The 17,729-nt window shown below is 41.7% G+C and overlaps 1 protein-coding gene across 3 annotated transcripts in view; it reads left to right on the top strand.

Annotated features, from left to right (window-relative positions):
* The first annotated feature begins 10,836 nt into the window (after window positions 1–10,836).
* The window catches only part of SMARCC1 (SWI/SNF related, matrix associated, actin dependent regulator of chromatin subfamily c member 1), a 170,918-nt gene continuing 164,025 nt past the window's right edge, over window positions 10,837–17,729 (top strand). For all 3 annotated transcript variants that reach the window (XM_044253682.1, XM_044253683.1, XM_044253684.1), the window contains exon 1: window positions 10,837–11,031. In XM_044253682.1, the coding sequence (XP_044109617.1) occupies window positions 10,837–11,031 (195 nt within the window). The remainder of the gene's footprint in view (window positions 11,032–17,729) is intronic.

Raw genomic sequence — 17,729 nt, forward strand, 5'->3', positions numbered from 1 at the left:
ACTTAATGACTGAGCTACCAGGTGCCCCAATACTGACATTTTAACAATATTAAGTCTTCCAAACCATGAACAAGGGATGTGTTTCCTTTTATTTATGTTTTCTTTAATTTCTTTCAGCAATGTTTTTCATAGTTTTCATTGTAAAATTCTTTCACCTCCTTGGTTTAGCTAATGCCTAAGTATTTTTTTTAAGATTTTTTTTTTAAATTTTAGAGAGAGAGAGAGTGCACACACCAGCAGGGTCAGGGGCAGAGAGAAAGAGAGAGAGAGAGGAAGAAGGAGACAGCCCAATGCAGGACTCAATCCCATGACCCTGAACTCATGACCTGAGCTGAAATCAAGAGTCTGAGCTTTAACTGACTGAGCCACCCAGTAGCTTTTTTGATGCCATTGTAGTATATGTGCTGCCGAAGCAAGCACTTTTGATGCCATTGTAAATGGAATTGTAATTTCCTTTTCAGATTGTTCATTGTTAGTACACAGAGATGCAACTGATTTTTTTTTAAGTATTTTATTTATTTATTTCAGAGAGAGTGAATAAGAGAGAACATGAGAGGCGAGAAGGTCAGAGGGAGAAGCAGGCTCCCTGTGGAGCTGAGATCCTGATGTGGGACTCAATCAGGACTCCGGGATCATGACCTGAGCTGAAGGCCGCTGCCTAACCAGCTGAGCCACCCCGGTGCCCCGCGACTGATTTTTGTGTCTTGACATTACACCCTGCCACTTTGCCAAAATCATATATTATTCCTTTTCTTTAAGATTTTATTTATTTAGGGTGCCTGGGTGGCTCAGTGGGTTAAGCCGCTGCCTTCGGCTCAGGTCATGATCTCAGGGTCCTGGGATCGAGTCCCGCATCAGGCTCTCTGCTCAGCAGGGAGCCTGCTTCCTCATCTCTCTCTCTCTCTCTGCCTACCTCTCTGCCTACTTGTGATCTCTCTCTCTGTCAAATAAATAAATAAAATCTTTTAAAAAAAAAAAGATTTTATTTATTTATTTGACAGATAGAGATCACAAGTAGGCAGAGAGAGAGAGAGGAGGAAGCAGGCTCCCCGCTGAGCAGAAAGCTCAATGCGGGCCTCAATCCCAGGACCCTGAGCCAAAGGCAGAGGCTTAACCCACTGAGCCACCCAGGCGCCCCCAAAATCATTTATTAGTTGTAACAGTTTTATTGTGGAGTCTTTAGGTCTTGCTATGCATGAGATCATATCATTTGCAAACAGATAGTTTACGTCTTCTTTTCCAATCTGGATGATTTTTATTTTATTTCTTTTTTTTGCCTAATTGCTCTGGCTAGAACTTCTCGCACTGTGTTGAATAGAAGTGCTGAAAGCAGGCATCCCTGCACTGTTCTTGATCATAGAGGAAAAGCTTTCAGTCATTTACCATTGAGTATGATGTTCACTGTGGGTTTTTCTTAAATGGCTTTTATAATGTTGAGGTGATTTTCTTCTCTCCATACTTTATTGAGTATTTCCATCATATGATATATCATCTGTGAATATCTTCTCCCATTTTGTCAGTTGTCTTTTGGTTTTGTTGACTGTTTCCTTTGCTGTGCAAAAATTTTTGATCTTGATGAAGTCCCAATAGTTCATTCTTGTGTGGTTTTATTTTCTTGTGGTGTCTCTGTCTGGCTTTACTATCAGGGTAATGCTAGACTCATGAGTTTGGAAGTGTTCCCTCCTGTCCAATTTTTTGAAAAAGTTTGAGGAGGGTTGATATTAGTTCTGCTTTAATGATTGCTAGAATTTACCATCAGTTCCAGGGCTTTTCTTTGTTGGGAGGTTTTTGATTACTGATTGATCAATCAGTATATTATCTTGTTTTTATAATTTATGAAAATGGTTTTAGAATTAAATCCTTTTACTATTGACCAGACTGCTTTTAACAATCACCCCATAGAATGTGTTAACATAATTTGTTCCTCAGTAACTTTTAGATTAGTCCTTGACATAAGTATTAATATATTTATTTAAATTAAAAAGGATGTCAGGGGGCGCCTGGGTGGCTCAGTGGGTTAAGCCTCTGCCTTTGGCTCAGGTCATGATCTCAGGGTCCTGGGATCGAGCATCAGGCTCTCTGCTCAGCGGGGAGCCTGCTTCCCCCTCTTTCTCGGCCTGCCTCTTTGCCTACTTGTGATCTCTCTCTGTCAAATAAATAAATAATATCTTTATAAAAAAAAAGGATATCAGGCTTTTTCTGACAAAAATAAAGGTTTTGCTAATTGGCTTGACAATGACTGGTTTTGTCAATTTAGGTTATACAGCAAACATTTTCCATAACTTGAATGAGCTTAAATGTGTGGTTTTAAGGTCTAGATGAAAATCCATGTAAATTTTGTGATAAAAGTGTTTTACCAAAAATACTGTATAAGTTTAATGAAGTTAACAGTAGTGTGGTTTTCTCAGGCAGATATGAGTAAATTGAGTTAAAGAAGATGCTTCTACGTCAAAGGAACAGACGTAACAGTCTTTGTGAGGGATCAACACACTATGGCCACAAGGCCCAATTTGGCCTGCCTTCCATGTTTTGCTGGTGGTAAAATATAAGGCTATTTGCCTTTTTAATCATTTTTAGTGCATGCCTTCCATGTTTTGCTGGTGGTAAAATATAAGGCTATTTGCCTTTTTAATCATTTTTAGTGCACAATTCTGTGGCATTTATTAAGTATATATTCATAGTGTTGTATAACCACCACCACTGTCCATTTCCTGAACTTTTTCAGTATCCAAAATAAAAACTCTGCCTACCACCTATTTTTGTAAATAATTTGTCATTGGAACATAGCCATGTTCATTTATTTACATATTATCTACAGTACAATGGCAGGGTTGAGTTGTTACTACAGGGAACTAAGGCCTGCAATCCTAAAATATTTGTTATCTGACCCTTTAGAAAAAATGTTTCCCAAACTCTAGTCTTTCATATATTGTAGAAAAGCCTTCTTGGTATCCTTCCAAGAAACTGATTGAGCTAATGACTTTAAGGACTGGTAAATAAGCATGCAATTTCTGTTTTTTTTTTTTCCCTCAAAACTGAAGAAACTTAATTCAATTTTCATCTATAAAGCAATAAATTTTTTTTAAAAGATTTTATTTATTTAACAGAGAGAGATCACAGTAGACAGAGAGGCAGGCAGAGAAAGAGGGAAGCAGGCTCCCTGCTGAGCAGAGAGCCCTATGCGGGACTCGATCCCAGGACCCTGAGATCATGACCTGAGCCAAAGGCAGCGGCTTTACCCACTGAGCCACCCAGACGCCCATGAGTTAACTTTTGATATAGTGTGAGGTAAGGACCCAATTTCATTGTTTTGCATGTCACTATCCAGTTTTCTCAGCGCTGTTTGTTGAAAAGACTATCCTTTTTTAAAAAGATTTTATTTATTTGAGAAAGAGAGAATGAGAGAGAGAGCATGAGAGGGGCAAGGGACAGAGAGAGGCAGACTCCTCACCAAGCAGGGAGCCCAATGCAGGACTAGATCCTGGGACTCCAGGATCATAATCTGAGCTGAAGGCAGTTACTTAACCAACTCAGCCATCCAGGTGCCCTGAAAAGACTATTCTTTCCACATTGGATGATCTTGACAGCCTTGTTAAAAATTAGTTGACCATGGATATGTGGGTTTATCTCTGGACTCTCAGTTCTATCCCACTGACCTGTATGTCTGTCCTTGTCAATAGCACAGAAGTGCTGATTACCACTGCTTTGTAGTTCAGTTTTGAAATAAGAAGTGTGAGTCCTTCCACTTTGTTCTTTTGAGGATTTTTTTTTTAAGCTATTCTGGGTCTTTTGCAACTCCATATATATTTTATTTATTTACTTATTTATTTATTTAAAGATTTTATTTATATATTTGACAGAGAGAGAGTTCACAAGTAGGCAGAGAGGCAGGCAGAAAGAGAGCGGGAAGCAGGCTCCCTGCTGAGCAGAGAGTCCCATGTGGGTCTCGATCCCAGGACTCTGAGATCATGACCTAGGCTGAAGGCAGAGGCTTAACCCACTGAGCCACCTAGGTACCCCATTTTATTTATTTTTAAAGATTTTATTTATTTGAGTGAGAGAGAAAGTGTGCATGTGAGCTGGGAGGGGCAGAGGGAGAGGGAGAGAATCTTGAGCAGACTCTGCACTAAGCATGGAGCCTGCCTTGGGGCTGGATTTGATCACCCTGAGATCATGACCTGAGCAGAAATCAAGAGTAGGATATCTAACTGACTGAGCCATCCAGGCGCTCTTCCATATACCTTTTAGAATCTGCGTGTCAATTTCTTTTTTAAATTTTTATTTTTTAAGTAGGCTCCACACTCTGTTTGGGGCCTGAGGTCTGAGATCAAGAGTAACATGTTGGGAAAAAAAAAAAAAAAGAGAGTCACATGCTATATGGACTGAGCCAGCCAGGTGCCCGTAATCTGCTTATCAATTTCTTAAAAGAAGTCAGTTGGGATTCTGACAGCAATTATATTAAATCTGTAGATGAGTTTGAGTTTTGCCATCTTAAAAATGTTAAGTCTTCTGATCCATAAACATGTTTTTCTATTTATTTCTATCTAATCTTTTTAAAAAAGATTTTATTTGTTTGAGAGATAAAGAGAGAATTCGAGTGAGCACCAGCAGGGAGGGGCAGAGGAAGAGGGTGAAGCAAACTCCCCACTGAGCAGGGAGCCCAATGTGGGGCTCCGTCCCAGTACCCTGAGATCATGACTTGAGCTAAAGTCAGACACTTAACTGATTGAGCCACCCAGGCACCCCTTATCTAATTTCTTTCAACAGTATATTGTATTTTTTAAAAGATTTTATTTATTTATTTGACAGACAGAAATCACAAGTAGGCAGAGAGGCAGGCAGAGAGAGAGCAGGGGAAGCAGGCTTCCTGCTGAGCAGAGAGCCCGATGAGGGCGATCCCAGGACTCTGGGATCATGACCTGAGCCAAAGGCAGAGTCTTTAACCCACTGAGTCACCCAGGAACCCCAATATATTATATTTTTCAGAGTATAAGTTTTACACTTTTAAAATTACAGTCCAAAAATAATAAAATAAAATTAAATGTATCCCAAATTTCCTTTTTGATATCATTGTGATTGTAATTCTTTTTCTTAATTTCATTTTAAGATTATTTATTCCAAGTGATAGAAATACAATTGATTTTTGTATACTGATCTTATATCTTCCAACCTTGTTGAACTCATTAATTAGTTTTCATTTTTTAAATTTTTTAGTGGACTGCTTAGGATTTTTTCAATATAAAGTTCATGTCATCTGCACATAGGGATAGCTTTACTTCTTACTTTCTAGTCTGCATGGTTTTTTTTTTTCCTATTTGTCCTTGTTAGAACTTTAATGTTGAATAAGAGCAGATACCTTTGTTGTCCTTGATGTTGGGAGAAAAGCACTCAGCCTTTCACCATTAAGTATGATGCTATTGTTAGCTTTTCACTGATACTCTTTAGCAGGTTGAGGAATTTCCTTCTACTTCAAATTTGTTGAGTGTTTTTATCAGGAGAGGGTACTGGACTTTGTCAAATGTTTCTGCTTCACTGAGTTGACTGTGTGATTTTCTTTTTATTCTCTTGATATGACGTGAAATTCAAATCAAATATAAATAGCATTACAGAAGAAAGAGCTGACCTTGAAAATATTGACACTGAAGCTCTTCCAGAGACTCTTGAGGAACTTTTTTTATGCCAAATTTATCCATACACAGGAGGAAAGCGATTTGAAGGAAAAAATGAAGACATCTCAGAGGAGTTGATCCTTGGCAAAAGCTTCACATTAAAAGGGCAAAGTACAAAATGTTGGATGCTGATCCAAGCTTAGAGAGGGGTATGAGAATTTGACAAAATACTGAAAAAAATGCTTGCTCATAACTTATATGAGAAGTTCAAACAGCTAGTGGTTAAGTTTTTCATCAAAAAGTAGAACAATTACTTTTTTATAATTTTTTTAAAAGATTCTATTTATTTATCTGAAAGAGAGTGAAAGAGAGAGAGAGAGCGAGCACATAGAAGGGGGCAGAGGGAGAGGGAGAAGCAGGCTCCCCGCCAAGCAGGGAGCTCGATGGGGACCTCAATACCAGGACCTCATGACTTGAGCCAAAGGCAGACACTTAACCAACTGAGCCACCCAGTCTCCCCAAACACTTTAAATCTTAATATTTCTGGTTTATTGTTATTTTTTTTTGTTTATTTCTCTTTAGTAATCTCCACATCCGATGTGGGTCTTGAATTCTAGACCCTGAAATCTTCTTCTTCTTCTTTTTTTAAAGATTATTTATTTATTTATTTGTCAGAGAGAGAGAGAGAGAGAGAGAGCACAGGTAGGCAGAGGCAGAGGGAGAAGCAGGCTTCCTGTGGAGCAAGGGGCCCGATGTGGGACTCGATCCCAAGATGCCGGGATCATGACCTGAGCTGAAGGCAGCTGCCCGACCGACTGAGCCACCCAGGCATCCCTCTATGTGCTCTTCTGACTGAGCCAACCAGGCACCCCAATATTTCTGATATTTCAGATTGTTCTAAATAAATTTAATTATACTATATCTATTTCCTTATATATTTCTAACTGATAGGGTTTTTCATGTTTTGATAAAAAAGGTTAAAGGCGGGACATCTGGGTGGCTCAGTTGTTGAGCCTCTGCCTTGGGCTCGGGTCATGATCCCAGTGTTCTGGGATGGAATGCAGAGTTGGGCTCCCCAACGGGCACCTTGATTCTCCCTCTCCCACTCCCTGGGCTTGTGTTCCCTCTGTCAAATAAATAAAATCTAAAAAAAAAATAGTTTAAAGGCCATGGATTAATAGTGATTTTCCTCATTGATAATTAAGGTTGCTTTGCATGGTTTCTGCTTGCACAGTCATCTTCAGGGTATCACACTCCTGTGCAGAGAGGACTATCTTTATTATAATATGACCACCAGATTATCACATATTTAGACTTCATTAGGTTTAAGAGTGATTTTTTAAAAAGTTATTTATTTATTTGAAAGAAAGAGAGTGTGCAAGCAGAGGGAGAGGGAGTGGAAGAAGCAAACTCCATGCTGAGCCGGGAGCCTGATGTGAGGCTCGATCCCAGGACCCTGGGATTGTGACATGAGCCAAAGGCAGACAGACGCTCAACCTCCTGAGCCACCTAGGCACCCCAAGAGTGATGTCTTCTTACTTTTCCTATTCCCTTTCCATCTCTGCTCAAATAATTCAGTTGTAAAGCCTGTAGGTGGTGTCCGCAAGGTAGATAAGCATATTAGGGTGGCTTAGCATGTGACTATAGGAGCCAAGAAGGATAGGCGGTACTTACACAGGCGGGTAGCCCAGCATGGAAAATGGTTACATGTACGTGAACTGATAAAGTAAGTAAATATAGTAAGGATAATGGTAGCCACATTTCTTATTGTTAGAGTTACAATCTGTACTTAGTCAAATTTTCAACCATTTGACTTTGTCTGATAAAGGTGGGAAGTTTGACGAAGAATGTGGTATTTACACACCTTCAAAATCTCTCTCCGGAAAATACTAATTAATTAAAAAGGCAAAAAAAACAACAACTTCACAGTAGGTTGCCTGGGTGGCTTAGTTTGTTAAGGATCTGTCTTAGGTTCTGGTCATGGTCCTAGGGTTCTGGGATCCAGTCTGTCATCAGTCTCCCCACTCCGTGGGGAGTCTGCTTCTCCCTCTGCCTCTGTGCCCCAACTCACGCTCTCCCTTTCTCCCTCCCTCTCAAAAATAAAATCCTTAAGAAAAATAACTTCACAGTAGAGAAGCCTGCCAGATACTCTCTTAATCAACTTATCAAAGTTATAGAAGTCATGAAATCATGTGCATTTATACGCAGTGAAAAGAACACGGCATGAAAAACTCAAACTCAAATTGAGGGATATTCTATAAAATAACAGGCTTGGAATCTTCAGCATTTTCAATGTTGTGAAAGTTAAAGACCAAAGAACTATTTCAGATTGAAAGAGACCTGAAACCCGATCTAATAGGATGCATGATTCTGAACTGGAAACTGCTGTAAGAAAGTTCACAGAGGCAAAAAGAAAAACAAATGGGGTCTGAGGATGGTATGTTAATTTCCTTGTGTAGATCGTTGTATTGTGATTATGTAACAGAATATATTTGCCTGTGGGAAATATACATTAACATTTTTATTTTATTCTATTTTTTACATTAACATTTTTGATAAGGATGGGGCATCATGTCAGCAACATACTCATATGGTTCGGGAAAAGCTCTTTGTATTGTATTTGTAACTTTTTTGTAAGTTTGTGATTATTTTAAAATAAAAACCTTTTAAAATTTTTATTTATTTAGAAGATTTTATTTCTTTGACACAGAGAGAGGTCACAAGTAGGCAGAGAGAGAGAGAGGGGGAAGCAGGCTCCCTGCAGAGCAGAGAGCCCAACGCGGGCCTCGATCCCAGGACCCGAGATCATGACCCGAGCTGAAGGCAGAGGCTTAACCCACTGAGCCAACATGTGCCCAAATTAAAAACTTTTTAATTTTTAAAATATTTTATTTATTTGAGATAGTGAGAGAGAGAGAGAGAGAGAGAGAGAGAGAGAGACAATGAGCTGGGTGGGAGGGGGGAGAGGGAGAGGGAGAAGCAGGCTCTCTGCTGAGGAAGGAGCCAGATTTGGGGCTCAATTCCAGAACCCTTGGATCATAACTTGAGTAGAAGGCAGAAGCAATAAGGTTGGAATACCACTGCCCTGGAAGAACTAACTTCCTTCTCTATGGCTCCAGGCAAATGAAATAGTTTGCTGAACTTCTCCAGAGCATTTTCTTTTTAAAAGATTTTATTTATTTATTTATTTGACAGGCAGAGATCACAAGTAGGCACAGAGGCAGGCAGAGAGAGAGGGAAGCAGGCTCCCCGGTGAGCAGAGAACCCCATGCGGGACTCAAACCCAGGACCCCAAGATCATGACCTGGGCCGAAGGCAGCGGCTTAACCCACTGAGCCACCCAGGCGCCCCTCCAGAGCATTTTCTCTGCTCTACTCACAAGATGTTAATAGAAAACACAGTTGGGGTGCCTAGTGGCACAGTTAGGTGTCAGACACTTAGTTTTGGCTCAGATCCTGATCTCAGGGTTGTGAGATCTAGCCCTGCATCCAGCTCCAAGCTTGGCATGGATGCTGCTAAAGACTCTTTCCCTCTTCCTCAGGCCCTCCCCTGCCTCTTTCTCTCAAATAAATAAATAAATCTTGAGAGAAAGAGAGAAACAAAGAAGGAAAGAAAGAAAGAAATGTGTACTTAGGAAGGTGGGGGGCCCATTAGTACTCCAGGGTCTAAGGCCTGGGTTCATAATTCCTGCTAGCCAGTTACTTAACCACTCTCTGCCTGAATTCATTCTCTCTGTTCAAAGGTTTCCCGTGCTTACAGGATGAAGTCAAAATTCACTGCCACAACCAAGTAACATCTCAGCTTCCACACCATGGGCTCAAAGGTTTCACCCAGTTTGCTTTTCACACTTTAAAGCCTTTGATCCAGTTGTTTTTGTGTATCTGAGATGGTATTTCCTCCCCATCACATTCTGTTCGTCCTTAAAAGTTGGTCTTGAGGGGCACCTGGGTGGCTCAGTGGGTTAAAGCCTCTGCCTTCAGCTCAGGTCATGATCCCGGGGTCCTGGGATCGAGCCCGGGATTGGGCCCCGCACCTGGTTCTCTGCTCAGCAGGGAGCCTGCTTCCTCCTCTCTCTCTGCCTGTCTCTCTGCCTACCTGTGATCTCTGTCTGTCAAATAAATAAATAAAATCTTTAAAAAAAAAAAAAAGTTGGTCTTGAAACCTCACTAGATTTCCTCAAAAGCAATTAGTCACCTGCTGTTCTGGCGTTACATAATATCATGTTTATAACGCCATATTGGCCAATCAAACTTCGTTAATAATTTAAAATCTTTCTGCTCCTCCGTAGGTCATTCATTCACTCATTCATCAAATATTTATGGACTATCTATTAGATAACAGGCTCTGTTCCCAGCTCTGAGAGTACACCTGTAAACAAATCACGGTTAGGTTCTCATGTAATGGATGTGGACAAATAAGAAAAATATCAGGTCGTGGTGAGTGCTACATAGAGAATGTCCGGTGAATGTGATTAGCTGGTCAATAAGTACGGTCAGAGATCGTTTTTTCTAACACACCCTTAAGCTATGAATTTGAAAGCGCCTAAGCCACAGTCATAGGGTGAAACCTGTCCAGGTCTCAGGAACCAGCTGGTGAAGGGCCCCGAGGTAGGAAAGAGCCGGCATGGCTGCAGCCACCGGGGGTAGGAAGGTGTGCGCTGCCCAAGCAGCGCCGGGTGGTGGTGCCAGGTGGACGCTTACAAAGGCTACGCGGCCACTCCATGCACTAAGTCTGAGGCCAGGGGGGGAAACAAACGCAGATTCCCGCCCCGCCTAGGGGTTCCTCGGGCAGCACTCCACACCGTAAACGGCCTTCCCCCTCCGAACTTCTCACGCCAGGTCTTTCCTCTCCGGCGCTGCCAGGGGATGACACAGAACCTCTGTGCAGTGGTTCACGGGATGCAGGAACTTGGCTATAGGACAACCCGCACGCCCTGGGTGAGTGGCGAGGAAGGTGCGCAGCACGCCTCGGCGGGCGGAAGAGGCGGGAGCAAGTGTTCGTCCCCAGCCCGCTTGGCGCCGGTGCTGCGCATGCGTGCGCGCGTGCCCTCTTCGGTTAAGGACCGGGTCCCGAGAAGGGGCGGGGCTGGCCCTCCGCGCCGGAAGGGGGTTGGCTGGGCGGGGCCGGGAGGCGGTGGCGGCGGCTACGCGCGCGCGCGTGCGGGTGCGAACGGGGATCGCCGCGAGGGCCGGGGCGGGCCGGGCGGTGGGGACGACGGACGGCGACTATGGCCGCGGCGGCGGGCGGCGGCGGGCTGGGGGCTGCGGCGGGCGCCGGGGGCGCAGGAGGCGCGGCGACGGCCACGGGCCTGGCCGTTTATCGGCGGAAGGACGGTGGCCCCGCCAGCAAGTTTTGGGAGAGCCCGGAGACGGTGTCCCAGCTGGATTCGGTGCGGGTCTGGCTGGGCAAGCACTACAAGAAGGTGGGTTCGCGCGCCCGTGGGGGCCGGGGAGGCCACGCGACGGGAGCCGGGCGCAGCTACTGGCCTCGCGGGCCTCGGGCCGCCCCTCCCCCCCCGCGCGCCACGAGGGACAACAAAGGCAGGCGCCGGGCCCGCCACGCCCCCGCCGTCCGCTCTCGGCGCCCGCGCGCCGGGGGCTGCACCGGGCCCCCGGGGCCAGGCCTCTGGGCGTCCCCGCACCGCGGGCCAGAGCCCCAGCGCGCCCCGGCGTGCAGGAGCATCTCGAGCTCAGCAACCCGGAGGGCGTGAATCTCTTTTGTTAGCGGCACTGGGTGTGCGAACAATGATTCTTACAAACTGTCCGAGCCAGGGTTGTGAGGGCAGCTTCAAGTTTTGTTTCAAGTCAAGTGAGGTAGCTCAGGTTCTGTTGCCTGTTGTTGGTTTGGTAAAGAATGACTAGACATTGTACTCGGAAGTTAGTAACAGCAGGCCAATATAATGGGTGATTGTATTGATGAGCGCTGATGTTTAAAAAAAAAAAAAAAAAGAATGACAGTGTTTATTGTACTTGTAGTTCCTTGCAGTGTGAGTACAAGAGTTAACGTACTTGTACCTACTGTGTTTCTCAGGGAGGCCTTCCCTGAGAACCCCATTTATACTTGACTGCCGCACTTCGTATCACCTTTATTTGTCTTGTACCATTTTGTGAGATTATTTTCATCTAGCTGTTTCTCCTACTTTGGGGAGGTAAGTTCCGCTGAATCAGTGGTATTGAAAGTTGTGACTTAACCTTTTATTTATAACGAGTGTTTTTTAACTCCCCTTGTAGATACATGGGAATGACTCCCTTGGAAGGTGTAATGAAGCAGACTGCCCAAAATACCTCTTCTGCCCCAGATTTCCGAAAATACCTTTCTATTGCCATACTTCCCCTCATTGAGAACCATAACACTGGGGCAAGGACCTTGTCAGGCCTCTTGACTGCATTGTCCCCTACCCCAACATGGTTGGTACTCATAGCCGCTCCCTCAGTAGTTGCTTAGTAAATATTTGTTCAGTGAATGAAAAGAGGAGGTAGTCTAGAAACCTAGTCATTTGAGTTCTGCAGCGCAATGGAGTCTGTCAAGTTTTGGAGGTTGATAGGGATAGGATCTTGGGTTCCTTTGACGTTACACTGTAGTGCTTTCAGAAGTGACTTTCTTCCTGAAGTTTTAGGAAGTGAGAGACGATGTATATTTTTATATGCTAAAATTTTTTTCGCCCTGAAATTTTGCAGTCACATTTGGGATTGCCAGTTTTTCTCATCTGCATTTAAGTAGACAAGAATATTGCTCTCCCTTATACAGTGATAAATTGGTCACTTTTTTTTTTGTAGGCAGCAGAGCTTCTAGAATTGACTAAGGGAATTGAATATTTATATTATGAAAGTATTATTTTTATCATGTGCCCTTAAGCCAATGCTTTGGGTTTTAAATTCAGTGTACCTTATTGTAGCCTTCCTCCTCTCTCAGTCTTGATTTCTTTATTGAGGTATAATTGACATATAACATTAGTTTATCAATGTAGTTTTAGCAGAAATGAGAAATATTCCTTTGGATATCAAGGAAGAGGAAGGAGAAGGAGAAATAATAGTAATTTCTACCTTTACAGACTCTGTGTGCATCTATTTGGGCCCAGTTTTGTTGGAATGGGTTTGCTTGGTGGGTGAAAAAGTGGTTCTGGGGCAGACTGAGGAATGTGTCCCAGAGTGTTGAGGCCATTGGGCAGATGGTGGCTCAGTATTCTTCAGGCCTTAAAGGTAAAGTAAAAGTTAGATATCAGGGTTTCATAAGGCCAGAGTGAAAGTACTATCCAGGACACAGTATATTTCCACTCAGTGTACACATTGATGAGTTTTAATTAAACTTTTCTTTTGCATTTAATACTACATTTCATATTGATAAATCTCAGCAACTGAATGAAACATGACATTGGTAGTCCCATTTTTATTAATGGGTTTATTCATGCATTCCGTGGACAACCGGGCATCTAACTGTATCTGGGCACTTAAACCATTACTCAAATCCTTACAGCCATTGTGGTTAATACATATTTATTTCATTTTACACATGAGTGGAATCTGAGACTCCAGATGTGAGTGACTTAGAGTTCTAAGATTACAATTAGGAGTGGCAGATTTGGAATTCAGTGAAGGTCTGCCTGGCTCCAGAGCCCCGGTTCTTTTTGCTACACATAATCCCTCTCATCAAGGAATGTAGTGGAAGGTAACGGAAAATGTATTGGTAAAAATAGACATAGACACTTGTAAAACTCATTTTCAAGTTTCAAGTTAAAAGAGAACCTCCTTGTATTTTTATTTTCTCTGTGTCCTTAGTAGGTACTCAGTACATGTTTGTTCAGTGAATGAACAGATTAGTCTAGGAACCTCGTCATTTAAGCTTTGTTGCTAAATCTGGCTCAGGAACACAGAAGGAAGAGGGAGTTCTTTTTGATTAGGATGAGCTTCAACTAGGCCAGAGAAGTTCAGAGGAGGTGACTCCTGGAGAGGGGAAAAAGTAGGTGAGTAGAAGCAGAGGGCTGTTGGCTTGAGGCTGCATTTTAAGTCCAGCCACAGGGCAGAAGCTTGTTCATCTCCCGCCTGAGCGGCCTTTGTATTATTGGCTACATGTCTTTCATTCTAACTTTGGTGAAGATGAAAGCTGTATTTCTATCAGTGGTTTCTGAGTCGTTTTCAAACGATAAAGCCTTACTGGTCTTACATGGTTTCAACTCAGATACTTTGGAGGTGAAGGTTATCTGTAAACCGTTAAGTTCCCAGGTGAATTTCTTCCTGGTTTGGTTTATTCTTGAATTAAGATTTAAGATGTCAGGATGATTTCAATCTAAGGGTGGTTACTAAAGTAGACTTGATTTCCAAAGGAATGCCTTTCAGTACACTTTACATAAAATATTTAACAGTTAAAGACAGGTTTTTTGGTTTGTTTTATGGGGCATTTACTGCAGTAGGTTTGTTTAGGGACAAGTTGTTAAACTTGATATTTCATTCATGCCATAGATAGCGTGAAGCCGATATATTGATAAAACTTTCTAAACTTATCTTCCTACCTTTCTTTTCTTTTTAATCTTTCTACCTTTCTTAAAATACTTGAGACTAAAAATTTTTGGTTGTCTTAAGTAAAACATGCTGTTGAACTTTTTTTTGATCAAAAGATAAAATGTTTATGACTGAAATAATTTATAGTCATTAATTTTTTTGTTAATCAGATTTCAGTATTTTGAAAGCTGTCAAGAATCTTTATGTTTTAGGTAATGTTTTTTGAAGCCATTGGAAATGAGCTCTATTATGTACCTATAGGATAGTGAATGAGCATTACACTTTGGAACTTGTGTGTTCCATACTGTTGGCTGCTAATTGCTGATGTCCTTGAGCAGATAACTTGATTTCTGTTTTAATTTTCCGTATGCAAATTGAGAGTAAGATTGACTTCCCTAAGACTGAATCAAATGCTATAGTTGTTGAAGATGGGATTATGTTAAATTTGAGGTGGTAATGATACTTTTGCGTACATCCCATGATCAGCTTGCTTTATTCGTATTGGTTAAATAGAATGTTAATATTTTGAGATGTTTAAAAGTTGATTTAAGAGGCACTTGGGTGGATCAGTTGTTTTAGCAGCGGCCTTCGGCTCAGGTCATGATCCCAGAGTCCTGGGATCAAGCCCTGCATCAGGCCCCCTGCCTGGCGGGGAGCCTGCTTCTCCCTCTTCCACTCCCCCTGCTTGTGTTCCCTCTCTGTCTCTCTCTCCGTCAAATAAATAAAATCTTAAAAAAAAAAAAGTTGATTTAAAGACCTTCTGGTCATACATTGGCTGCCTTTTGAGTGGTTGTGAGGTATAGTTTAATATATTAATGTGACGGTTCATTTAAATGTCACCTTTTCATGTTTGGTAACTTTTGTGGGTGATTTGGACAAAGTATCTAACCAGGGTTGAATATTTTATAACTAAAAAATTGGGGGCACCTGGGTGGCTCAGTTGGTTAAGTGTCTGTCTACCTTCCGCTCAAGTCATGAATCCAGGGTCCTGGCATCCGGCCCCGAGGTAGTCTGCTTCTCTCTCTGCCTTTCTCTCTGTGTGTCTCATGAATAAAATAAAAATAAAATCTTAAAAATCTTAAAAAAATTGGATTTAAAAATAGCTAAGGTAATAATTTTGATTGAACTTTGAACCTGGCCATCTTTATTTTGAAACTATAAAGTTGTCTACATGAAAACTTTTACGTGTTTTTGTATTCTCAATGATAATACATCAGATGAAACTTGCATAGTAGTGAAATCTAGAATATGTATGAAACTATGTGTATAGCAGTTGCTAAACTTAATTTTTCCTAAAGGGTTGATTTGGTTTTTGCTGAACAGCCTTCCTCCACAATGGTATGTTTTTCAGTTTTAGGATTTGGCATTGTTCAGTTATCTACAGGTATCTGAAAAATAAAAAGTTAGACTAATTTAATTTTTCATGTCACTTGGTACAGAAAATTGCAGTACATTATATGACCCCTTTGAGAAACCTATTCTTATAAAAATAAAGTTACCTTGCAGATATAGACTCCATATTTTGTCAGTTCTGTAGGATACATTTGAAGAGTTTATTAAAGAGTCTATTATGTGGGTGCTATGAATTATTTACTAATTGAGTATTACTTATTAAAGATTTACTATGTTGAGTAAGTTGGAAAAAAAACAGATACTGAGTTGTCACTTTAGAGTGTGTAGTCCTTAAAAAGTAAACTTGATAGTTTTTGTGGGAATTGGCAGTAGGCAGTATATTACAGGAAAGGGGAGTTTTAAGTAGTTTTCAACATTTAAAAATTGTTTTTAACTGGTTTTTAACTTCTATTTTTACATTTTAAAAAAGATTTATTTATTTGAGAGAGAGAGAACATGGAGTCAAGGGGAGGGCAGAGGGAGAGGGAGAAGCATACTGCCTCGGGGTTGGATGCCAGGACCCTGAGATCATGACCTGAGCCTAAGTAAGAAGCTTAACTGATTGAGCCACCTAGGCTCCCCTTTAAGTTTTAAATTATAATAAAGTATATTCTTTAAGATGTATAGTAATACCTGAAACAGACTTTTAAAAAAAAGTTTAGTGCTGCTTCTTCTTCTTCTTCTTCTTCTTTTTTTTTTTTTTTTTTAATATTTTTGTTTATTTGAAAGAGAGAATGTGAGAGAGAGCACAAGCAGGCTGAGGGGTGGAGGAGAAGCAGATTCCCTGCTAGGAGGGAGCCTTATGTGGGGCTTGATCCCAGGACTCCGGGATCATGACCTGAGCCAAAGGCAGATGCTTAACCGACTGAGCCCCCCCTGGTGCCCCAGTTTAGTAGTTCTTGAAGTGGGTTCCCACGCCAGTTGTGTCACCGAGAACTTCTTAGAAATACAAATTCTTGGGCCTGACCTATGGAATTCGAAACTCCGAATGGGTCTAAAGTTTGGAAAACATTATTTTAGGCCAACAGAATTGATATCTTACATGCTTAGTTGTATGAAGTTTTTTTCCATTTTTTGATTGGTGGTGTGGCATAGGTGTTTAACTTGGTGACCTTATGAAAACGTGTTTTCATGGAACACCCATAATATAAAAGAAAACTTTATAAGGATGAAAAAGGAATGTCTAGAACAGGAATAGGCAGATTTTTTTCTATAAAGGGTAGGAGAGTAAACATTTTAGGCTTTTTAGGTCAGGCCATCTCAATTCTAACTGCTGGACTGCTGTTACATGGAAGCAGCCATAGACAATGTGTAGTGAATGTGCTGTGTTTTGATAAAACTTCATTTATGGACACTGAAATTTGAATTTCATGTAATATGTGTCATGAAATATTACCTTTTTTTTTTTTGTAAGATTTTTTTTTGCCTGGGTGGCGCAGTTGGTTGGACGACTGCCTCCGGCTCAGGGCGTGATCCTGGAGTCCCGGGATCGAGTCCCACATCAGGCTCCCAGCTCCATGGGGAGTCTGCTTCGCTCTCTGACCTTCTCCTCGCTCATGCTCTCTCTCACTGTCTCTCTCTCTCAAATAAATAAATAAAATCTTTAAAAAAAAAAAAAAGATTGTTTTTTGCTTATTAGAGAGACGGAGACAAGTGGGGGAGAGGGAGAAGCAGACTCCCTCTGAGCAGAGAGCCCAACATGGGCTTGATCTGAGGACCTCGAGATCACAACCTGAGCCAAAGGCAGATCCTCAGTCGACTAAGCCACCCAGGTGCCCCAAAATATTATTTAAAATTTCTTTCCAGGGGTGCCTGGGTATTGCAGTTGGTTAAGTGTCTGACTCTTGGTTTCAGCTCAGGTCATATTCTCAGGGTGGTGAGATCCGACCCTGGGTTGGGCTTCCTGTTAGCTCAAAGTCTGCTTGAGATTCTCTCTCTCCCTATGCCTCTTCTGCCCATGCTTTCTCCCTCTCTCTGAAATAAATCGTAAAAAAAAACGAAATAAAATAAGATTTCCTTCTAGTCATTTAAAAATCTAAAAACTGCTCTTAGCTTTTGGTCCACAGAGAAACAGGCAGTGGGCTGGATTTTACCAGCATTTGGTCTTGTAATATAAAGCATTCCAACAAAATATCAGTCTTTAGCAAAGTGAACTGCGTGCTGGCTGTTTCATTGAGAGTGGAAAGCTAATGCACCTGAATAAGTAAAATTTGGGAGGATACTAAGCTTTAAG

The sequence above is a fragment of the Neovison vison genome, chromosome 6, assembly GCF_020171115.1.
Source record: "Neovison vison isolate M4711 chromosome 6, ASM_NN_V1, whole genome shotgun sequence".
Classification (NCBI taxonomy): Eukaryota; Metazoa; Chordata; class Mammalia; order Carnivora; family Mustelidae; genus Neogale; species Neogale vison.